Below are 19052 nucleotides of genomic sequence, written 5' to 3'. Positions count from 1 at the left end.
ACACTTTAAAATGTCGATTGGATAGGTTATTTTCGTCTTGTTTTAGGTTACACCACAATCCGGTGAACTTGGATTCCCCCCCCACTACAGTTCTGTTGAAGCGACGAGAAAAAGTGACGGGTTAGTTTTTGATAAATCGCAAAATAATTTATGAGCTAAACTTAAAGAGCAAATTAAATAATTTTCTTCAAGCAACCAAAGTGTTCCACTCATCTGTTTTGACGTTTTCTCCAGTGCACTAGCTCAGCATTATATTCACATTACATATATTTATAACGCAGAGATTTCGATTTTCCTTTCAGTTCAAATGTCAAACCACATCTTACAGAGCCACAGTCATTAGACTCTGAATCATTACTGGCTCTTTTGAGATGAGGTATCAGCACTGAAAAATCAGTGGGGACAGAACAAAGTGAGCCAGAGGAAGTCACAGCGTTTTTACTGCGATAATTATTTAACTGAACTTTCACATTAGAAACAACGCTCACTTGCAGGTCGTCTAAATAATGTAAGGGATGGTTAAGCTGCACTGAAAGGAGGAAGGTGGCATTTGTATATATCTTAACTATAGTTTATGATGAGTCAAGGACAAATGTAAGATGTTTAAGACATTGTTACTGCTGCAGAAAACTGGATTTAAAGGCTCAGTCTACCCAAATTACAAAGGGTTAGGGTTAAGGTTAGGGAGAGTGAGGTTTCAAAATAAAAGGTTAAAGTTCTTCACTGACAGACTACCTGTCCACCAAACGTAATGTGATTTAATGGACGTTAACTGACTGTTCTGTTCTTTACATTCACATTTCTTCTGAACGTACGCTGCTTGTTTTCATTACTTTGAAAAGCTGTGACTAACAGAACTGATCACTTTATAATAACCATTAATGGTAAAAGTATAGTTAAGCTTTAGTTAAAATTACACTGAGCTTCTGAAAACATTATTATCCAATTGTTTATTGTAAAGTTGCAAATGATGCTTATTAACCTTTAGAACTGCTTAATAAATGATTTAAGAATTTCAGTTTGTTAGCAGTGAAATAAATATTAAATCAAAGTTTAATTAACTATAAATTGACCACTTATCAATGATGGTTGCGATACAACGTTACCAAAACTGTTTCTTTCATATTAAACCTGATCATTTCGGTCGATCAGTCCTACTGAGTTCATTTAATTTTTCCCGTTAATGACCTCGTCTTTTTCTTTTAGCTGTGGTAACCCGACCAGACCCGAGTGCGGACCAGAAGCTTATCTTGGTGGGTGGGATTGTAACGGAACCCATAATGCAGCTGTGATTCTGAGCTCCAGCTGGTTATGGGGTCCGTTTCCATCCCACAATGCACTGCACATCCTGATCAGACTGATGCAAAGCGCCTCATCAAGAAGAAGACACCTGAGCACAAAAACTTCATCATATCCTCACTTTTACATTTCGTGGTCGGCATCTGTTTGAAAATGAAAACTTTATTGTTCCATCAATGAAAAAAAAGAAAACAATAAATGTAAAACAGTAACACACTTGTAACAGTATATAACAGTATAAAAGTATCTACAATAAAACTTAACATCTCAGCTGACAGAGCCACAGGTATAAAACCAAAGTCTCAATTCTGATTCATACAAGGCAAAGTCTAACTGCTCACAAGGTGGAATCAGTTTTGTTTCTCTCAAATCAATATGGAAAGTAAAACCAACACCAGTAAAGCCTGTAAAGTGTTTAATGCTCTGCTGTGAACATGTACAGGATATAACTGAGTGTACTGGGTGAAGTGTGATGTTGCAGTCTGATGCAGAAGGTGTTTTTCCTCAATGACACGTTTTCTCCCGGATTGCTGACGACAGTGAACGCAACCGGGAATTTCGTGTCAGCCAAGAATGACTCCTGGAACAACGTGGGAAAATTATTTTTAAAATCATATATTTCTATTATTTTAGTTTACCAACACATTTTTTGGTTTCTGTGTTTAGTATTTCTAAATGGATATGAGCTGATTTGTTTTTTTAATGGCCTTTTTTCTATCTATATTTGGTCTGTTTGTTTTATTTGTTTCCTCAGTTCCTCTGTTTATTGAATGCTTTGTGTATGAGAAGTGCTATCCAAATAAACTGATTGGCTGAATGAATATTTCTGATAACTCTGAATTTTACTGTTTACTACATATTATTCTTACAATATGCATCACATACCTTATTTATGACCTGCGATACAAATACAAACCAACTGAAGAGCAGTTTTTCTTCTACTGATTTTTTATTTATATATATATATATATATAAATAACACTTTGGTTTCCTCTCCTTCTGAGCTGAAATATGATTTCCATCAATGACTCAGTAACAGTTTCTTTGTCCCGTTATTATGTACTGAAGTGACACTTTAGAACAGCTCTTAACACCGAATGAAAGGAAATACTTAGTCAGTACTTTCCTACAGCAAAAAGGCTGCAGCTGTCAGTGTGATTTGTTTTACTTTTGCAGAGGAGTCTGGTTCAGTGTTCACACTAACATGTTCAGGTGGTAGAAAAGGAAGTGTATCCGTCGACACATTAAACACCACGTAATGATTTTGGGACTCGTATGTCTTCTGCCATGTTAACTGGAGGCTATGTCCACACTACAAATTCTGATTTTCAGCCAATATGACTCAGATCTGACGTTCTGATTCACACATTGAGATTCTCAAGCACATTTTGAGTCAAATACTTATATGTAATAGTATAACAGAGGTGTCGTGATTTCCCTCATCTACTATTTGATTTGACTTTCAATTTTAAAACCTGTCCACATTAAACCATCTTCTCAAGTGAATTAGTCAAGGATCTTTGGCAATGTTATCAGTTTAGTTCAGTACTCGTCAATGATGCATTTGAAGTCGATTTAGATCAATTTTCTATTTAAAATTGTGACACCTGTTATGTAATAATATATCTTTAAATTATTGGTTAGAATCCGCTATGCTCTAAACGATTATACATTATAGTAAATATCTACCAATTCACAGTCCAGCTAGCCAATTTGGAGTTTATAAATGCTTTATGACTTTTGTTTTGAAAATGTGTATTGCCAACATTTTCACCTTAGCCAAGGAGGTTGTGTTTTGGACGTGTTCATTTGTCTGCTGGTGGGTTTGTCAGCAGGATGACACCAAAACTACCAAACAGATTTCCACGAAACTTGGAAGGAGGGTAGGGCTCGGCCCAGAACAGACCCCAGTAACTTTGGCTGCAGGAATGGATCTAGGATTTTTTTCTAATTTTCTTTAACATGTGAGATAAGGCATTTTTCAACATTTCCAATAATTTTTTTATCCATAATGAATGGACCTTGATGAAATGGTTGGAAAAAAAAAAAAAAATTAAATATCGGCATATTTAGATGGCTGGTATCTATAAGCGAGTACAATTTGTGTCTTGATTTGATGAGCTTATATTATGGTTAAGCACTTAAGGGTGGTTTAAAATTTAGGGCTCTAGAGTTTGAAATTGGATTAGACTTATATTGGACCTTGGTTGAGATGTGCGCTCTACTGAGTGTCAATCTAGTTTTTATTTTGCATGGAAAAATTACATTCTATCAATTATTTCTAGAAGTGTAAAAATGGCACTACAGTTGGCTGTCATGGTGTGGTGTTCTTGTTTTTTCTTCAAATTAGTGTTTTGTTACTGTGTCTGTATTTCATCAGTTCACATCGGTGTTGTTCAAGGGTTAACCAGGGTGTGTAGTGTAAAGGAGACCCGTGTGAGCAGAGTCGAGGTTAAAGCTGAGATGTTCTCAGTGACTTTTCTTTCCTAACATTTTTAAAGAATACGGTAAAAACAAAATGTGGGTTTAGGCACTCGTCAGCTGGTGGAAGAGAGAGTCAGTAGTGCTCCCCCCACCTCACTAACCCTGCGGCACATCGTCACCACTCACACAGGAAGCGTCAGTCACGGACCTGACGATGGTGAAGGTGAAGGTAACCTAGAGAGTATCGTGTCCACGAGTTCAATGTGTCTCTCGTGGTTTTCTCGGTTGAGCCGTTCATGCATGGCAACCAGCTGATTCATTAGATTGTTCTGCATCTCCTTCTCGTGGTCCATCAGCTTCTGTAGCCGGGCGTCCTCCTGCGCCTGCATGGCGGCGTCCATCTCTCTGAGCTGGGCGACTGTCGCAGACACCAGTGTGGTGACGCTGTCCATCATTGATGCTTTCTTCCTCTTTGTTGGGACTTTGTGCACTAGGAAACAACAGACAGTGGAGCCCGTCAGTAAGTGTAAGAACAGTGACACCTTTTTTTATTGGTAGTGTTCAACAAGTGGTTAAGAGTTATAATAATTTCAATACACAGGTTGTGATGGAAATCTTATGTGACATCAGTAAACAGCAGAAAGCATTCATGCGTTTACCTGACTGGTCCGTGCGTTTCCTCCACTGGTGGTCAGTTTGATGGTCTAACAGTGAGGATGAAAAAAGGAGTTAAAAATAAAAGACAGTCACGTTGTTGTCTGCTAATGCTTGACCACTGTGTGCACTATGATTAAATCTGGGTAAAAACCAGGGAGGCACCGATATATTGGCCAAACATCTGCATCAGCCCATGTTCACCTTGTGACCCGCTGTGGCCTATTTGCAAATAAGGTGTCAATCACCAATAGTAGTAGCTGATGTTTATCTGATGTGTCACTACAATTTTTTGATGGCACATTCATGAGCTACTAGCTGGTGACGTCCCTGCTATCAGTACTGAAAAATTCTCATCGAGTATGTAGTTATATATAAAAGGCTTTTGAAGCAGTTACTTTTCATGTGAAATAAGGTTGTTTTTGTTTTATACATTTTTGTTCTTTCAAAGATACTGTAATGAAAGGCTAAATGACTTTAAAGCAGTTCAGTTATTTTTTTGGTGTGAAAGGGGGAATAAATAACACCAAAAACAAAACGAAAAAAACATCAGTACCGCCTAGAGCCCGACAGATAAATCTGCTGGTCGATATGAGCACAACAAGGATGTATCAGTACCTGAATATATATTGTCCAATGTGCACTGATATGAAAATGTTGTAATTTTTTCGTTTACTGTTTTAGTGCACTGTTATTTCCAATGACAAAGTTGATTGTTACACTGTAAAATATCCTGCCTCTGTAAGATACCTTTGTCATAATTGTCTGATAACCACATTTTAGGGATCATTGCTGAAGATGTGTGTATATCGGCTGGAATGTTTTATGCCTTCTTATCAGAATCTGCATCGGCCCAGAATGTTGAGTATTGTGTCAGGCTCTTGAATTGGCATTGACAATCGTCCAAATAGTTAATTTGGTATAGAATTTTCCCAATCGGTGCATCCCTAGTCAAAACAAACACTTCAATCTTCACTGCTAAATATTCAAAGAGATGAAAGTAGCACACACACACACACACCTTTCTTAGGGACAGAGCCTAGTGGCCTTGATCAGAGCAATGATGTGTGTGCGCCACATTCATCCCTTTGGATAATTAGCCATTTGCAACATAAGACTTTGGTTTAGCACCACTATATTAAACATGCTGGGAAGGTGCATCCTCTCAAATATCAACATCAAGCTTCACCTTAAGGAGGACAAACAGCATTAAGCAGAAAGTGAAATTAAATTTGGGGTTATTTTAAGGTTAAAGCTACAGAACCAAACGATCGCTAGCTCAGATATTTAAGTCTAACTCCACACACCTGCCACAAAATATGGGAGCATCCACAGATAATGTCAGGAGAAATGTTGCAGCTTCTACTCTTTAAAAACGATAACTATTCTTTACATTACTTCATGAACATAATAAATAACCCACAACATTAGTTTTTGAGTGTACCTTGACACTGAGAAGTCATATTGACAAATGCTCTCTCATTCTGTGGTTCTGTGGCAAAAGTACACAGATTCAGAGGGTTTTGAACATATGTGGGCCATTTGTCTGACCTCATGAAAGAAGAGTTGATAGAAACCATAGGGCATGTTTAAAAACATCTTCTGTGTCCTAACAGACTATTTATTTGCTGTATTTTAACCATAGCACAGAATTTGCAGTTTCCCCAGACACTCTGTTTGCAGGCCTCCATACTGGAGACGGTGCAGTATCTAAAGCTCAGCAACTGAGCCATCACAGCTTTTCTTACATTGAACAGGTCTGATAAGGGATTGGAAAGGATTTTGAATCTGGAAGTGGATTTGTTGCAGGATTGTTGAAATGCTTTCAAACCAACCTAGGTCTTGGTTATCACCCAGGTATCCTCACACATGAATAACAGACACACACAACATACTTACTGACGGTAATGGGCTCTGTGTGGTCTGATGGGCTGTACTGCTCATCCTCGTCGTCCTCCGCCTCCACCGGCTCCAGACGCTTGTTCATCTCCGTCTCTTCGACTTCGTCCCAGAGGCTGACTACAACCTCATCATGCTTCTCACAGATGCCAGGCGGAGAGGGAGGAGGAAGGGGTGGCGGCGGGGGTGAGGGTGCGGAGGGGGGCGAAGGACTCCGCTTTCGTTTCGCCGGGTTGCTGGAGGAGGCCTTCCCGAAAGCCCTGTGGCACTGCTCATATAACGGCCAGTCGACGCGGTCGGCGCCGCAGCGGATCTTCTGCTGGTGATACTTGGAGTACTGCTTCCTCAGCGCCTTCAGTTTGCTGATCACCTGCATGTGAGTCCTGTACACCCCCCTGTCCGCCAGCAGTTTGGTCATCCTGCTGTAAACTGCAGAGTCCTTCACGGTGCCCGTGATCTGGTGACGGATCGCCTCCGACGCTCGGATGGTCAAAAGTTCTTTGATTTCGTTCTCCTGCCAGTTGTGCATCATAGCTATCGTGAAAAACTGTACCGATGGAGCGTCTCAACTTATTACAAACACCTCCCTTGTATCTTTGCGCTTTGTACGTCACTGTCATGCGCCGGAACAAACCGGGCTCAAAATTAGCGTATTTCCGCTAGCTCGAATTACACTTGTGGACGTGTTCTGGGGCCATAACAGTTTTGGTGCATAAACCCGACCACAATTTCACAAAATGGGACCGTTTCGCAACGTGACCTCGTTATCGTGTTATCTGCAACAGACTACCCCACCCGCATTCAGCGAGGCTCGCCTTACTCCGCTTCTGATTGGCTAGTGTTCGTAGGGGGAGCCAATCAAACGCAGGCTAGGGCGGGTCTTCACGGAATATAAATCATTTTTAAAAAGTAGCTACAAAAAGTATGAACATATTCTCGTGTTTATGGTAGTGCCCTTTTCAAATTAGTTTTTTTAAATATTTTTTAAGTTTTACTATTTCACTATTAATTATGCCACAACAAGTCATAGTCATATTAAATCACTACAGTAAAACAAATAACTTTTTATTTTAGGATCACCCACCACAAATTATGGATGCAGCATGTCTCATACTTCACTGAAAAGTCTATTCTCAGTGTATGAGCACTGAAGGTTTCAGTTTTCCACATCACACTTGTTAGTTGTATACTGAACCACACTAGTTGTGATGTTACAAAGTTAGTGTGTACTTGCATCTTAAACTCAGAAAAACCTCCCCCTTCAGCAGACTAATTTAAGAACAGCCTTCTAGTATAAAACTCTACACACACACAGACACACACACAGACACACACACACACACACACACACAAGATTGTTGTGCACAGTGAAGGAAGCAAATATTTATATTTCAGAAACTGGAATCAGTGAATTTTTGGTTGCTTTAAGAGTGACTTGAATGATTATTCCACAAAATCGTTGCTTTCTGTTGATAAACCAATCAATTTAATAACTATCACTCCAGCTCTATATACTGCCCTGTCTACATGGATGTGGGATGTACTTTTTCTTTTTAAAACTAAAATGTCCTCCATTTATGCTAAATTCTTTTGGTTGGATGATTATGAAAACCCGAGCGGTGCTTTAGGAGGGGAACCTTTCTCGTTGCATATTTTGCTTGCCAAACTTGTGAGAGAAGGCAGTATGTATACATACATACATACATACATACATCTGCAAAATAACCTGCAATTTGGTGATGAAATGAGCTGCAACTTCACCTTTGGTGTTCTATTAAAACCCATGAGGGTTGGGCACTCTGTGCTATCATTATTTTGAGTAGTAGCAGTAGTGACATTACTTATGGCACAGCTCACAATTGACATGATATTTATGTTGCGCGCGCGCACACACGCGCACACACACACACACACACACACACACACGCCCGCCCACACACACACACACACACACACACACACACACACACACACAAAAGTATGAGGACATTAAACACCCATATGCTGGACATCTTATTCCAAAACCATGGGTATTGATAGGCTGTCATAACAGCAGGGTTTTTTCTCCTAATTTAGCCACAAGAGCTTCAGTGAAGACAGTTACTGATGTTGGCAAGGCTTGCAGTGAACCTCACGATTCTCTCTCATAATAGACAGCAGTCATTAAAATAGGTTGACTAGTATTTAGATGACCTATAGATGTTTAAGAATACAGCTCGACAACTGAACTCAACCGAAGACCAAAATATTAATTTTACTAAAATACCATAACTGATTATCATCATCATTAAATAAATTAAATAATTTCCGATCACAGATCTGCTTGCAAGGTAAAGGATTATTAAACATATTACAGACATGTTTTTCTCCTCTTTTGGTCAAATGATGAAGATTGCAGTTACTCTGCCACACAATGGAGGGCGCTATTAGGAGCAGGTCCCACACGGAGATTCACCTCGGAAGAAACACGAATTACATTTCAGTGGTTCCGCCATGCAAAAACAGCCAATGCAGTCCTCCTTTACAGCCAATATCTGACATCGACCAGTGATCAACCGTACGGCTGGAAACTGACATGCAATACGACCGTGTTGAAGCTTAGCACAGCCTGCATCAGCACCAACCAGCGTGACGGCGTGTGAACATAAGATATGAGCAGGGTGTGGATGTGTTGAAAGCCTGGTAGTGAGCTCACCTGTCAGTGTTGGAGTGGTGATGGAGAATATCGAGGAGTCTTCGCCCCTCCGGATCACTCCCACCGTCCGGGCGCTGAGCTCCGCACTTCGGGGGAAGCGTGAAAATGTCTCCGACTCGAGCCGGGAAAACGGCGAGAGGATATTCCCCGACCCGGAGAAGCTTTGGTTTAAGGAGAGCAGCGCTAAAAATCTGCGTAACAGGGACTTCTTGTCGCCGACCACGATGCTCAACACGCTGTATGCGGACGGGCAGGTTGGTTTGGCTGATACCTGTTGGCTCTGTCATCACTTTAACGTCGTTAATGCTCATTTCGCGGTGTTTTATGTAACAAGCTAGTACAATTCCAGTTACCGCGAGGGGCTCTCAGCTGAACAGCCCGTTTTAGGAACACTCACATGTAGCTAGTAACACCGCCGATGCTAGACATAGCTGGATGTAAGAAAGTCTACATTGTATTCCTCCGCTTAGCAGAGTAGTGTCTGTCGAGCTGCTGAAGCTGTTTGCTAACATTTTAATCAGCGCAGTAATATTTAAGTGAACCGTTTGGACCGTGACTCGGCCAATAGGAGCGGAGGACGGGGACTATCTGCGTTATGAGGCTCAGCTGCGTCCACTCAAGGTTCACACTGGCTCTGATGAATGACACCTGAAGCCTTATAACGAATATGTCTGATTGAGACCCAAATATCCTGAGCTGCTCAGCCTCATTCGCTGACTTTGCCCCATCATGATCGACCAGACACTACCAGCCTGCGGCAGTAATCATTAACCCACGAGTGGCCGCGCTATATGGGTCAGACAGAGGCGCACAGCTGCACGCTGGGAAGGCCTCTTCCGTTGCTTGTTAGACAAGATTTGATGGAGATAATGTCAGCCTGAAAAATATCTGTACACATGCATCATTCTGCCCCCACATCTGGCACGTTACATCTGTGGGCGTGTTCCTGCTTCCTTGTGTAGGAGGAAGCTGGGTTTATTTTCATGTAGTAGTTTTATGCTTTTATATATAAACTTATACTTCTAATTCATATTCACAACAAATAGTGGGCATCATATGAAGCTAACTGCTGCTATCTGTAGCCGCCCTTAGCTGGTGAACTGAGTTAGCCGTGCAGCTAGCGATATGGATGGGAGCTCGGAGAACCAGGTCTTAATATTTAATTCACTTGCATAGGAGCTTTGGACCAGGATGGGCCAGGGCTAACTGGTTTAACTTTAGTAGATATCCTACAACAGAAAACATAGGTATCATACTGTCAAAACTGCTATTTATTCATATTCTGTTTAATTTTAGTTAATTATTAATTGTTTTCAACTAAAATTCTTACACAGAGCCCACTTAAGAGCAAAAAAAATTAAACCCTCAAACAAACATGTTTACTGTTTCTTAGTTTTAAGTATTGAATAATATACTAGTTGCAAATCTCAAAATACCAATTTATATGCATATGTAATGACCTGAAATTCAGTATTTTTCTCTCACGTATTACCCATCTTAGATACTCTCACGTACTTCTGTCCATACGTGCGTGTATATGAGTCTCTAATCATTCCCTCAATTTATCCAGGTCCCACCAGCAGTGATGTCCAGGGTCCTGTCCCTCCGTGGCAGTGGGGTTCTCCCTGTGGCTGGCGGGGAGGTCATGTGCGAGGGGCTGAGGGTGAGGGTGGATCGGGCTGCAGCCTTCAGGGCCGTCCTGGCAGGAGGAGCCACAGAGTACCTGAAGCCCTCGAGTCAGAGGCAAGGCTGTGTGGTGCTGAACTGCCCCGCGTTGCATCCTAAACCCAACACACCCACCCCTGATACACTGACTTTGGGCCAGCTGAGGACTGTTCTGTTGGCTGACCACATGGGGGCGCTGTTGAGAAGACAGGGGTGAGTCTGTGGGTTCATTCTATTGACTGTAAAAAACAGTGGCAAAGCTGCTGTTTTGTCACCCATAGGTTTCTGGAGAGCCAAAATCAAATTCAAAGTGGGCATTTTTCAATATATTCTGACATGTTTAATCAGTTAAAAAAACAGATGAATTGCTTATAATATACTTGTTAGTTGCAGCCGGAGATTGAAAATGCTGTTGTGATCGGTACATATCTCGTCATCTTTCTCAGGTTCGCAGTGTCCTACTGCCCCACGCTTCCTGAAGACAGCGACATCATCACCTTTCTCCGATCTCTGGGCATTGATTGGCCAACAACCCCAGCCAACTGGACCAACAAGGAGCGAGAGGAAAAGATTCAGGAGGCGCTGGAGAACTCCACCTACAGAGAGAGGGAAACAGAAAGAGGCAGGAGGACCAGCGGAGGAGGAGGGAGGAAGGTCGAGGAGGGGGAGAACGAGGGAGCACTCCGGGTCAACCTGAAACGAGTGTTCCAGGAGGAGGGGCTGCTGGGATACGACCCCAGCCTTGGTACCTGCACAGGTTAGGCCACAAAGGCTTTTTTTATATATATATATATATTAATTTTGAGGATCCAATGCTTGTTCATTTTTACTTTGTAAAAGTCTTAGTCAGAATTTCCTCGTAAGAATTTCCAACCTCCGAGCGTTCTAGTTGCAGGACACGTAATGATAACAAAAAACTTGGCTGACCGTGACAAAATTACGTCTCTTTGGCAAGTATACGCACAATTGAACCCTCAGCAGAGCAGCCTCCTTGCATTCTAAACAAAATAGAGGAGGGGAAACAACACATGAGGTAACAGATGCCATTATATATTTTATTTTATGGCACTGTTATACTTGAAAATGTGTCTAAATATTCCATTCACTAGCCTAATACAAATTCTTTCGTCTTCAAAAACATCCTTCCCCCTCCCCATGGGTGCTGCCATTGTTGTTTGACATCAGAAAACTGCTTTTTAACGAAGCTGGGTTCGATGGATTCGCCCTGACTTTACAAGTAGGAATTCCGACTTTGACTTTGCGTTCATTTGACTTTTTCCAGTAAGAATAACAGAGTTCCCAGTTGTCTGGAACGTCAGCATTCAATGTGCCCTGTGAAGTTTCCATGTAAACAAACAAAAGTGGACTTTACATTCAGTGTTACTCACCATAAAGCCCTATGTATACCAGTGAGGACTAACAAACGTGTCAAGTGCATTTACTTAATCATAAAACATTTGCAAAGCTGATTCTTCGAGATAAACAAAATGCTGACCCACTCATAAAAGAACTGTTCCATCCACAGGGAAGCTTTAATGCACAGATATGAGAGTGGCATCGCTCAAAATGCTGAACTACTCTTTAAATAAATTGGCAGTGTCACCATACCTTTGGGTAAAGAAAAGATCCGTAGGATAACAGATGGTTGGTACTGAATATTTCCTGGTAAGACATTGTTGGTGTATCTGTTTCAGTACACAGCGACAGTGTTTCCCACCTGGCTCAACTGGACCTCGCCACAGCCGACTGCTCAGTGAGACACGCACACACAAAATGCAGTATACAAAGAAGCATCAACAATTTCCTTTTTTCTCATTAAAAACAGACAAAAAAGGACTGATTTGTATATCATTGCTGCCTCTTTTTTAGGTAACCATGGCAACTGCGTTACATGTGACTTCCTGTCAGGATGAGTTCCGCCAGCAGCAGATAGCAGTGCTGTGGAGAGCCACTGGAGCGACACATACACAGGTAATCACATACACTCACACACACAATCATGTATTGCATTGTGTTCCTATTTTTACCGGGTCTGTTCTGTGTGTCTGCAGAGACATCTGGTGTGCGGGCCTGTGAAGACACCTGGTTCTCACCTCACTGCTGCACAGTACCTGCAGTAAGACACATCACTTTCTTTGTCTACAGGAGTGTCTCTTCTCTTGTTTCTCATCATTTCTGTCTTTCGCTGTTGGTTTTTTGGTCTTTCCTGTCTCCACTTTTTTTCCCACACTTCTTCCTTCCCCCTCTCTTCTCTGCTTCCACTCGCCCTGCACAGCCCTCCACCAGACAGATGTTAATTATCACAAATGACACTAGGATCTTCCCTGCACTGTAAAATGCGAGTTCTAATTAAAATAAATTAAAAGAACGCTAGTGGGCGTTGATGGTGATTTTCTTCATCTCTGTGTTGAGGCTGTGTATTTTTAGCGCAGCTATCTGTGTGACTGAGGCTTCTATTGTTTCTTTCTCCTCTCCTCCAGGCTGAGAAGAGGTCAGATGAAGGAGGCCTCAGAGATGAAGTATGGAGATCAAGTAGAAGGTGTGTGTAAACATAAGGTAGTTTGGACTGTCATTGTAATCAAATGCTCCTGTCTGATATCAATAACCATTAGACGAAGTGATTAACTGATGTGAAACCCCACCTGCTCATCCTCTTATAGGTCAGACATGGGATGACATCATCAGAGTCATGACCTCTGCCACTGTCAGATTTGAGCTGCTGTCAACGGTCCACACAAGTCCTGTAAGTCTTCACATGCAACGTGTATCGTATTGATTAATTAAGACGACTGTGTGTGACTTGATGAGCTCATCTGTCATCAGTTTCTGTGTGAACAGAGAGGTGATCATGACTGTCTCCTCTTTGATGTAATTAGTACAATCAGAATGATTGATGGCTGTCTGTTTAGGTGACACTGGACGTCCAGAGGGAAGGAGGCGTGTCCACCAAAGGGCCCAGAGGAGGAGTGTTCGTGATGTATAACTGTGCCAGACTGCACACTTTGTTCGACAGCTACGAGAGAGGAGTGGAGAAGGGTGAGAGTTGTGCTTTGCTAGAGATTCTTGTTTCATTTTACTGATCAACATCACAAACAACCAATAATTCAGACCACTGTGGCCTGGCAGTATTTACCCAGTTCAGAATGGAAGACAAATTTAACTAATAGCCAAGAAAATCTGGATTACAATTGAAAAGAAGCAGCGACAGCAAATGCAGGAGTTGACCATCTTAACAGTTCAGCCACAGTGTGATTATATGCTCTTATCAGTTACAGCCTGATTTAATAATTTAAAAGTGTCCCAGCAGTTCTATTTCTGAGTACTTTATTTCATTCACAGATATGAAAAGGTTGTTTAGGGATTGTATCCAAAGGCACATGCCATTTCTCCTATTAGTAAGTTGGGGCTAACTGAGGTACAGTATATGTTAATGCGCATATGGTGAAAAATGACTTGCGGGCTAGCGTAGCTTACTACAGGTTAATTGGCCTGATGTAGTGGCATGCATGCAGCGCTTTAACATACACACATGGAGAACTTAAGTTCGAAGAGGAACACCAGCTCACCAGTTTGGCAATATTTCAGGTTTATAGCAGGAGAAAATGGCGAGCCAAGGGATTTGAATCAGGCTCCATGTCATCTTTGCCGTACGACGATAGTGTTGTTTATTGTGATATTTGGGAGGGACAATACTGTGATATAAAATGTTGGATATCACCCAAGCCTAATCCACACTCACTAAACAGTGACCTTCATTTTCTTGTTAAATGAAAGTGCTGTTGTTGCTGTTGTTGCCTGAAAAAAATGTTTATGAACATTTCTGCAACAGTTTAGATGTAAATAATATAGTATAGTACTGATGTAACAAGTTGAATTCTGTGAATCAGCATACATGTTCTGACTGTTTATCTGCAGGTCTGTACCCAGAAATCCCTGAAGGCTCCCAGCTAGACTTCTCTGCTCTGAAAGAAGAGGTACCATTTGATTCTCTTGTAGGCTGTGTTTAGATTTCCTTTGTTTTAACGTGTCTCTGTTAGACTATACAGTCTCCTCACAGCAACATTTCAGTGTTAATCCTCTCATGCTATCTCTGTGTTTTGACCAACAGGGCGAGTGGCTTCTCCTGTTCAATTACCTCATTACGTTCTCTGAGCTGCTGGACCAATCAGGACAAGCGATAGACTGTGAAGGGGGAGGGGCCAGAGTCAATATTAAGACTGAACAGGTCAGGGCATTGACATGAACTGATTATCGCTCAATGGGCACCTTCAATAGAAATTTTTAAACCAGTCTGCTGTTAAGATGTTTATCCAACTCGTGTCCATGTTTGTGTTCCTCAGATCTGTAAATTCCTCGTGTCTCTCAGTAAAGACTTCAGCTCGTACTACAACAGAGTCCATGTGCTGGGGGTGAGAATCTATTTACTTCTATTTATTCATACATGCTCATAAATAAAGTAGGTCTTGTGTTTGTACAGTTTATGTATAAATGTATTCATTTATTAACCGAAGACAAATTATAAGCAAAGAAAAATTTTAACTCCGACAGTGAGTTTTTGTGGATGAATGTGTGTTCCCTTACTGTTGCACACCAGATTAGTGTGTTAATAACCCATTGCCCTGTCTGGTGACTTTTGGGCACTAGCAGAATGTGATTACTGAATGAAAAACACAGTTCAGCAGGAGGTTAGCAAAATTTCATCAATTTCATTCTCTTTATCTCCAGGAGCCGTTGCCTCATCTCTTCAACCAGATGTTTAGTCGTCTGTATCTGTTAAGAGCCTTGAGAGAGCTCTACCACAGCGCTCTGGACACCCTTAACCTTCCCCCCATCAGGCAACTATAGCCTCAACATAGCTCACTCATCCTGTGGTCACTGTTAGCCCTACCACCCCACCTATCCCACAAATACTCACCTATGTTTTGCAAGTGTAGCCTCATCACGTACCCACTTCCTTTAGCAATGAAAATAGGTCCTACGAAGTCACATCACCATGTTTCCCTCTCTTTGGCAGTGTTATGGTACAGTTGGAGACTGTTACAGCAATTATGATATACAGTTTTGCCCGCCCACTATGTAGCTTCTAAAGCTCATTGTCAGTCTGATAACTTGTAGCTGGTCATACTGGAATATTTAAAGAATTACCCATAAATTATGTAATGTGACGTCAGTAAACATTTTGGGAGCTATTTTCGTCTGGGAGAGACTGATAGCACTCTGATGTCTGTACAGTAAATATGAAGCCATCGCAAGCAGCTGGTTAGCTTAGCATAGAGACCAAGAGCAATGGCAAAATAGCTAGCGAGGCTCTGTCCCATGGTAACAAACCCTGGAGACTCTGGGATGTTAACCTTCCTAGTTGAGTAATAGTGCAACCCCCGTTAAAACAATGAATTGTCATTTTTACACTTTGGTTTTTGAATCAAATTGAATCACCCAAATGGGCCCAACCTGTGCCTCAGTTACTCTAGTTACGCCCTTTGAGCTTTTTACTATGATTTTGGTGCCAAAATCCAACTAGTAGTCAGGACATTGCATCTAATCTGTAATTAGATGTTTTAAACTTTCTAAATAGCCTAATTTTTATTACATTACGGCCCTGCTAAACAGACTCCACCCTTTGCAACACGTTTAAGTGTCTTAGTCACTGCCTGAGGACATTTTTTAAAGCCTTGTTCAACTGTGAGGTCCCATTTCATGTATGTTACCCACCTTGTATTTATCAGTGCCACATGAATATTTATTGTCAGTTAAAAAAAGAGATCTGTACAGAATATATATTCTGCATATGAGTCTTAATTGCTGTGTTCATATTATTAAACAGAGCTCCCGATTAGTTATCCTGCTTGACAAATCACAAATGTTCAGTATCAACCAACATGTATCAAATGTAACAGGTGTTCATAAGTTATTGGCAAATGCCACACATTAGCAGCATTAAGGGCATTGTGCCACAACGTTAGGAAATGCATGAAATGGCATGAAAATAATATATATTAAGAGTTTTATGCCAAAAATGTTATTTATAAATTTTGGTATGGGAAAATAATGACCTAAAATGTGTTGCCATTTCAATTAACTGCTGTCTTTAAAATGTGCCATAGCTTGTTTTTACTTTGTGCTCCACACTATTTTGTAAGTTGGTGTTGTTTTTTCTTCTTTTTTTAGGTGAATATCTCACTTTGGAACAAAACCGTTAATGTGCACAAGTATCAAATATCTTACAAACTCACTGCATGAAATGTTTGATCCCTTCAAATGTTGCTTGTCCCTGAATGGTCTGTGGATTATTTTTAATGTTTTTTTTAGTTTTTTTTTTACATTTTATGGGATGTTTATAAATGCTGATTTATTTACAGTGACTGTCTTGTTAACCAGCGCTCTAATTACCGCAGTATTAAAGCAGGAGAGATGCAGAATGAGGGACTTCCATTTTTCCCTTTCTTATACTGTCTCACCGTATCTGTAAACAGATGTACTGTCTATAACAGATATGGTATGTTCCATATGTGTTCCATTGGTTGTTCTCTTGCTGCCATGTTTTCTCCCCTCAGGCCTCAACATCTCTGACCTTCTCCTCTCATCTCTCATTTTTTTCCAGCTCCCATATCTCTGCTTAGTGCCCTTATATCTCTTTATTCTGTGCTGTCAATGTGTCATATACTCACATATAGAGCTAAAGTTTGCCTGTCCTAATTTTAGTGCTCCTGGTTTTGGAAGTTCAAGTACTTATCCATCCATTTACTTTATGGAGACTAAAAATCTTGCGACCCATTCGCCAGGATAAATGTTGTGCTTAGGTTATGGTTTGGTTTAGGCACAAAAAAACATGTTAGGAAAACATCATGTTTTGGCTTTAAATACCTGTTTTGTTCACCACAAACATGGCTGGAGATGTCCTGACTTTCTGTCAAAAATATCAGGTTATTGTCAACACAAACATGGCTGGAAATTGTCCCCATGTCTCCTTAAAAATATCCAGTAGTGGCATGTTTACAAATGTTGAAACGCTGCGGCCCCTCGTTAAAAGTTATCCTGTTGTTTCACACTTACTAATGTTGAAACAAAGTCTTGCCGCTGTCACTGGCTTGGCAGCCTTTTCGCCTGTAACTGCACCTCCTGATAAGAAATTCAGGTCATTAACATGTAACGTGAATCTAGTTTGGAGAAACATTAACTGCCAACATTTTATCCTGGTGACTGGGCTGAATCTTGATGACATTTTTCAGCTGGAAACCGAACAGCTTCATGATGACTCGCATGGTTTTAGCAGTAGTGTGAGGAGTCCAAAAATAATGAGTCTAACCCATAAGAACCCAGACCCATTTTTGGCCACCATGGGTTCTTATGGGCTAAAGAAAGAAGGTGGGTAATTAACTCATCTTGTTTTCAATTGTAAAAATAGAAGAATTCTGTTAATGAAAGCAAATAAAAATCAGTCTAGCAACGGTGCACAAGCTGGCTCAACTTCACAGGACACTCCTTCCTATCCTCAACAATCTCTACATACAGTATATCTCGGATCCTCAAGTGTATTCGCCCATCTAAATGTAAAGAATACTGTCAAACTCTCCTACACACATCTGTCAGCCTACAGTTTCTGTGTCTTTCCTGTCTGCAGAATTAAAATAACCATGAGACTCTCCCACTGTGTATTTGTCTCTTGTACATGTACATACTGATACTGTTGTTCTATAGATAAATCCCCTCATGCTCCACTACCACACACTGCCCTCAGGCCACCATAAGTCCGATAATGACCCACACACTGCACGTATATACAGTATGTGCTGTTCACAGTGATTCATCAGAGGAGATACAACCTTGGTAATGTGACGTGCCATTTGTCTTTGCCCTTTTTCATAGTTTGCATCCCTTCCTCTCGCTTGGATTCCTGTTTCCATCCCCCTTTTCTGCTGATCATCACTTCCTTCTTTTGGACCTCATTTATAACTAATTTGCTTCTTGAAAACCTGAGTTTAATTCTTAATTCAGTGGGCTACATCATATTTCTGTGGGTCATTTCAAGCTTAAATAATTGATTAAGCTAATAATTCTATTCATTTAACAGGCTGTGAATCCTGTGGATAGTGATGATTTTATTTGCTCTTATGCAAGGATTATACAGCGTAGTCCAGGATTATGTGAGAGACAGTTTTGATAATTTATAAATGAGGCCCTCTGCTGACTGTGTAAATACACATGAATGCCGGATTAGTGGTCTGAATTGAAACTCCTTGCTGCCTTTTTCCTCCCATCTCATCCTGTATTTCTCCATAAACTCTTATTTCATTCTTGTTTTCGTGAGTAAACCAGTATGAAAACTGTCAGTTCTGCTGCTTTTACATTTTACATTTAACTTCATACAGATGCAATGTGTGAATTTGAGTTTATGAAACATGACATTGGCTGTTTG

At 40.9% G+C, this 19052-nt stretch overlaps 2 protein-coding genes across 2 annotated transcripts; one reads left to right on the top strand and one right to left on the bottom strand.

The window, feature by feature from the left end:
• Positions 1-1443: 1443 nt before the first annotated feature.
• On the bottom strand, positions 1444-9055 carry LOC141000044 (uncharacterized). The gene is made up of 4 exons (XM_073470665.1): positions 8972-9055; positions 6277-6790; positions 4383-4427; positions 1444-4213 (listed from the first exon to the last, which is right to left on the bottom strand). Exons 2-4 carry the CDS (start codon positions 6692-6694, stop codon positions 3924-3926), a joined length of 753 nt encoding a protein of 250 aa, XP_073326766.1. The 5' UTR covers positions 6695-6790; positions 8972-9055; the 3' UTR covers positions 1444-3923.
• On the top strand, positions 8796-18281 carry dalrd3 (DALR anticodon binding domain containing 3). Its single transcript, XM_073470664.1, has 13 exons — positions 8796-9225; positions 10542-10849; positions 11083-11393; positions 12331-12389; positions 12506-12607; positions 12688-12752; positions 13117-13175; positions 13297-13379; positions 13546-13672; positions 14552-14610; positions 14745-14861; positions 14977-15045; positions 15362-18281. Exons 1-13 carry the CDS (start codon positions 8992-8994, stop codon positions 15479-15481), a joined length of 1713 nt encoding a protein of 570 aa, XP_073326765.1. The 5' UTR covers positions 8796-8991; the 3' UTR covers positions 15482-18281.
• The last annotated feature ends 771 nt before the right edge of the window (positions 18282-19052 follow it).

This window comes from Pagrus major, chromosome 7, assembly GCF_040436345.1.
Source record: "Pagrus major chromosome 7, Pma_NU_1.0".
NCBI lineage: Eukaryota > Metazoa > Chordata > Actinopteri > Spariformes > Sparidae > Pagrus > Pagrus major.
The sequence above is the reverse complement of the archived record's forward strand: the minus strand, read 5'-3'. Positions and strand labels throughout refer to the sequence as shown.

Bases quoted from the DNA above. Each gene is read 5' to 3' on its own strand.
- dalrd3 (XM_073470664.1), top strand. From the start codon at position 8,992: ATGGAGAATATCGAGGAGTCTTCGCCCCTCCGGATCACTCCCACCGTC. The intron at 12,390-12,505 runs GTGAGACACGCA...CCTCTTTTTTAG, and splicing joins TCGCCACAGCCGACTGCTCA to GTAACCATGGCAACTGCGTT. The intron at 15,046-15,361 runs GTGAGAATCTAT...CTTTATCTCCAG, and splicing joins ACAGAGTCCATGTGCTGGGG to GAGCCGTTGCCTCATCTCTT.
- LOC141000044 (XM_073470665.1), bottom strand. From the start codon at position 6,694: ATGACCAAACTGCTGGCGGACAGGGGGGTGTACAGGACTCACATGCAG. The intron at 4,428-6,276 runs GTAAGTATGTTG...CCTCACTGTTAG, and splicing joins CACAGAGCCCATTACCGTCA to ACCATCAAACTGACCACCAG. The intron at 4,214-4,382 runs GTAAACGCATGA...GTTGTTTCCTAG, and splicing joins GAAACGCACGGACCAGTCAG to TGCACAAAGTCCCAACAAAG.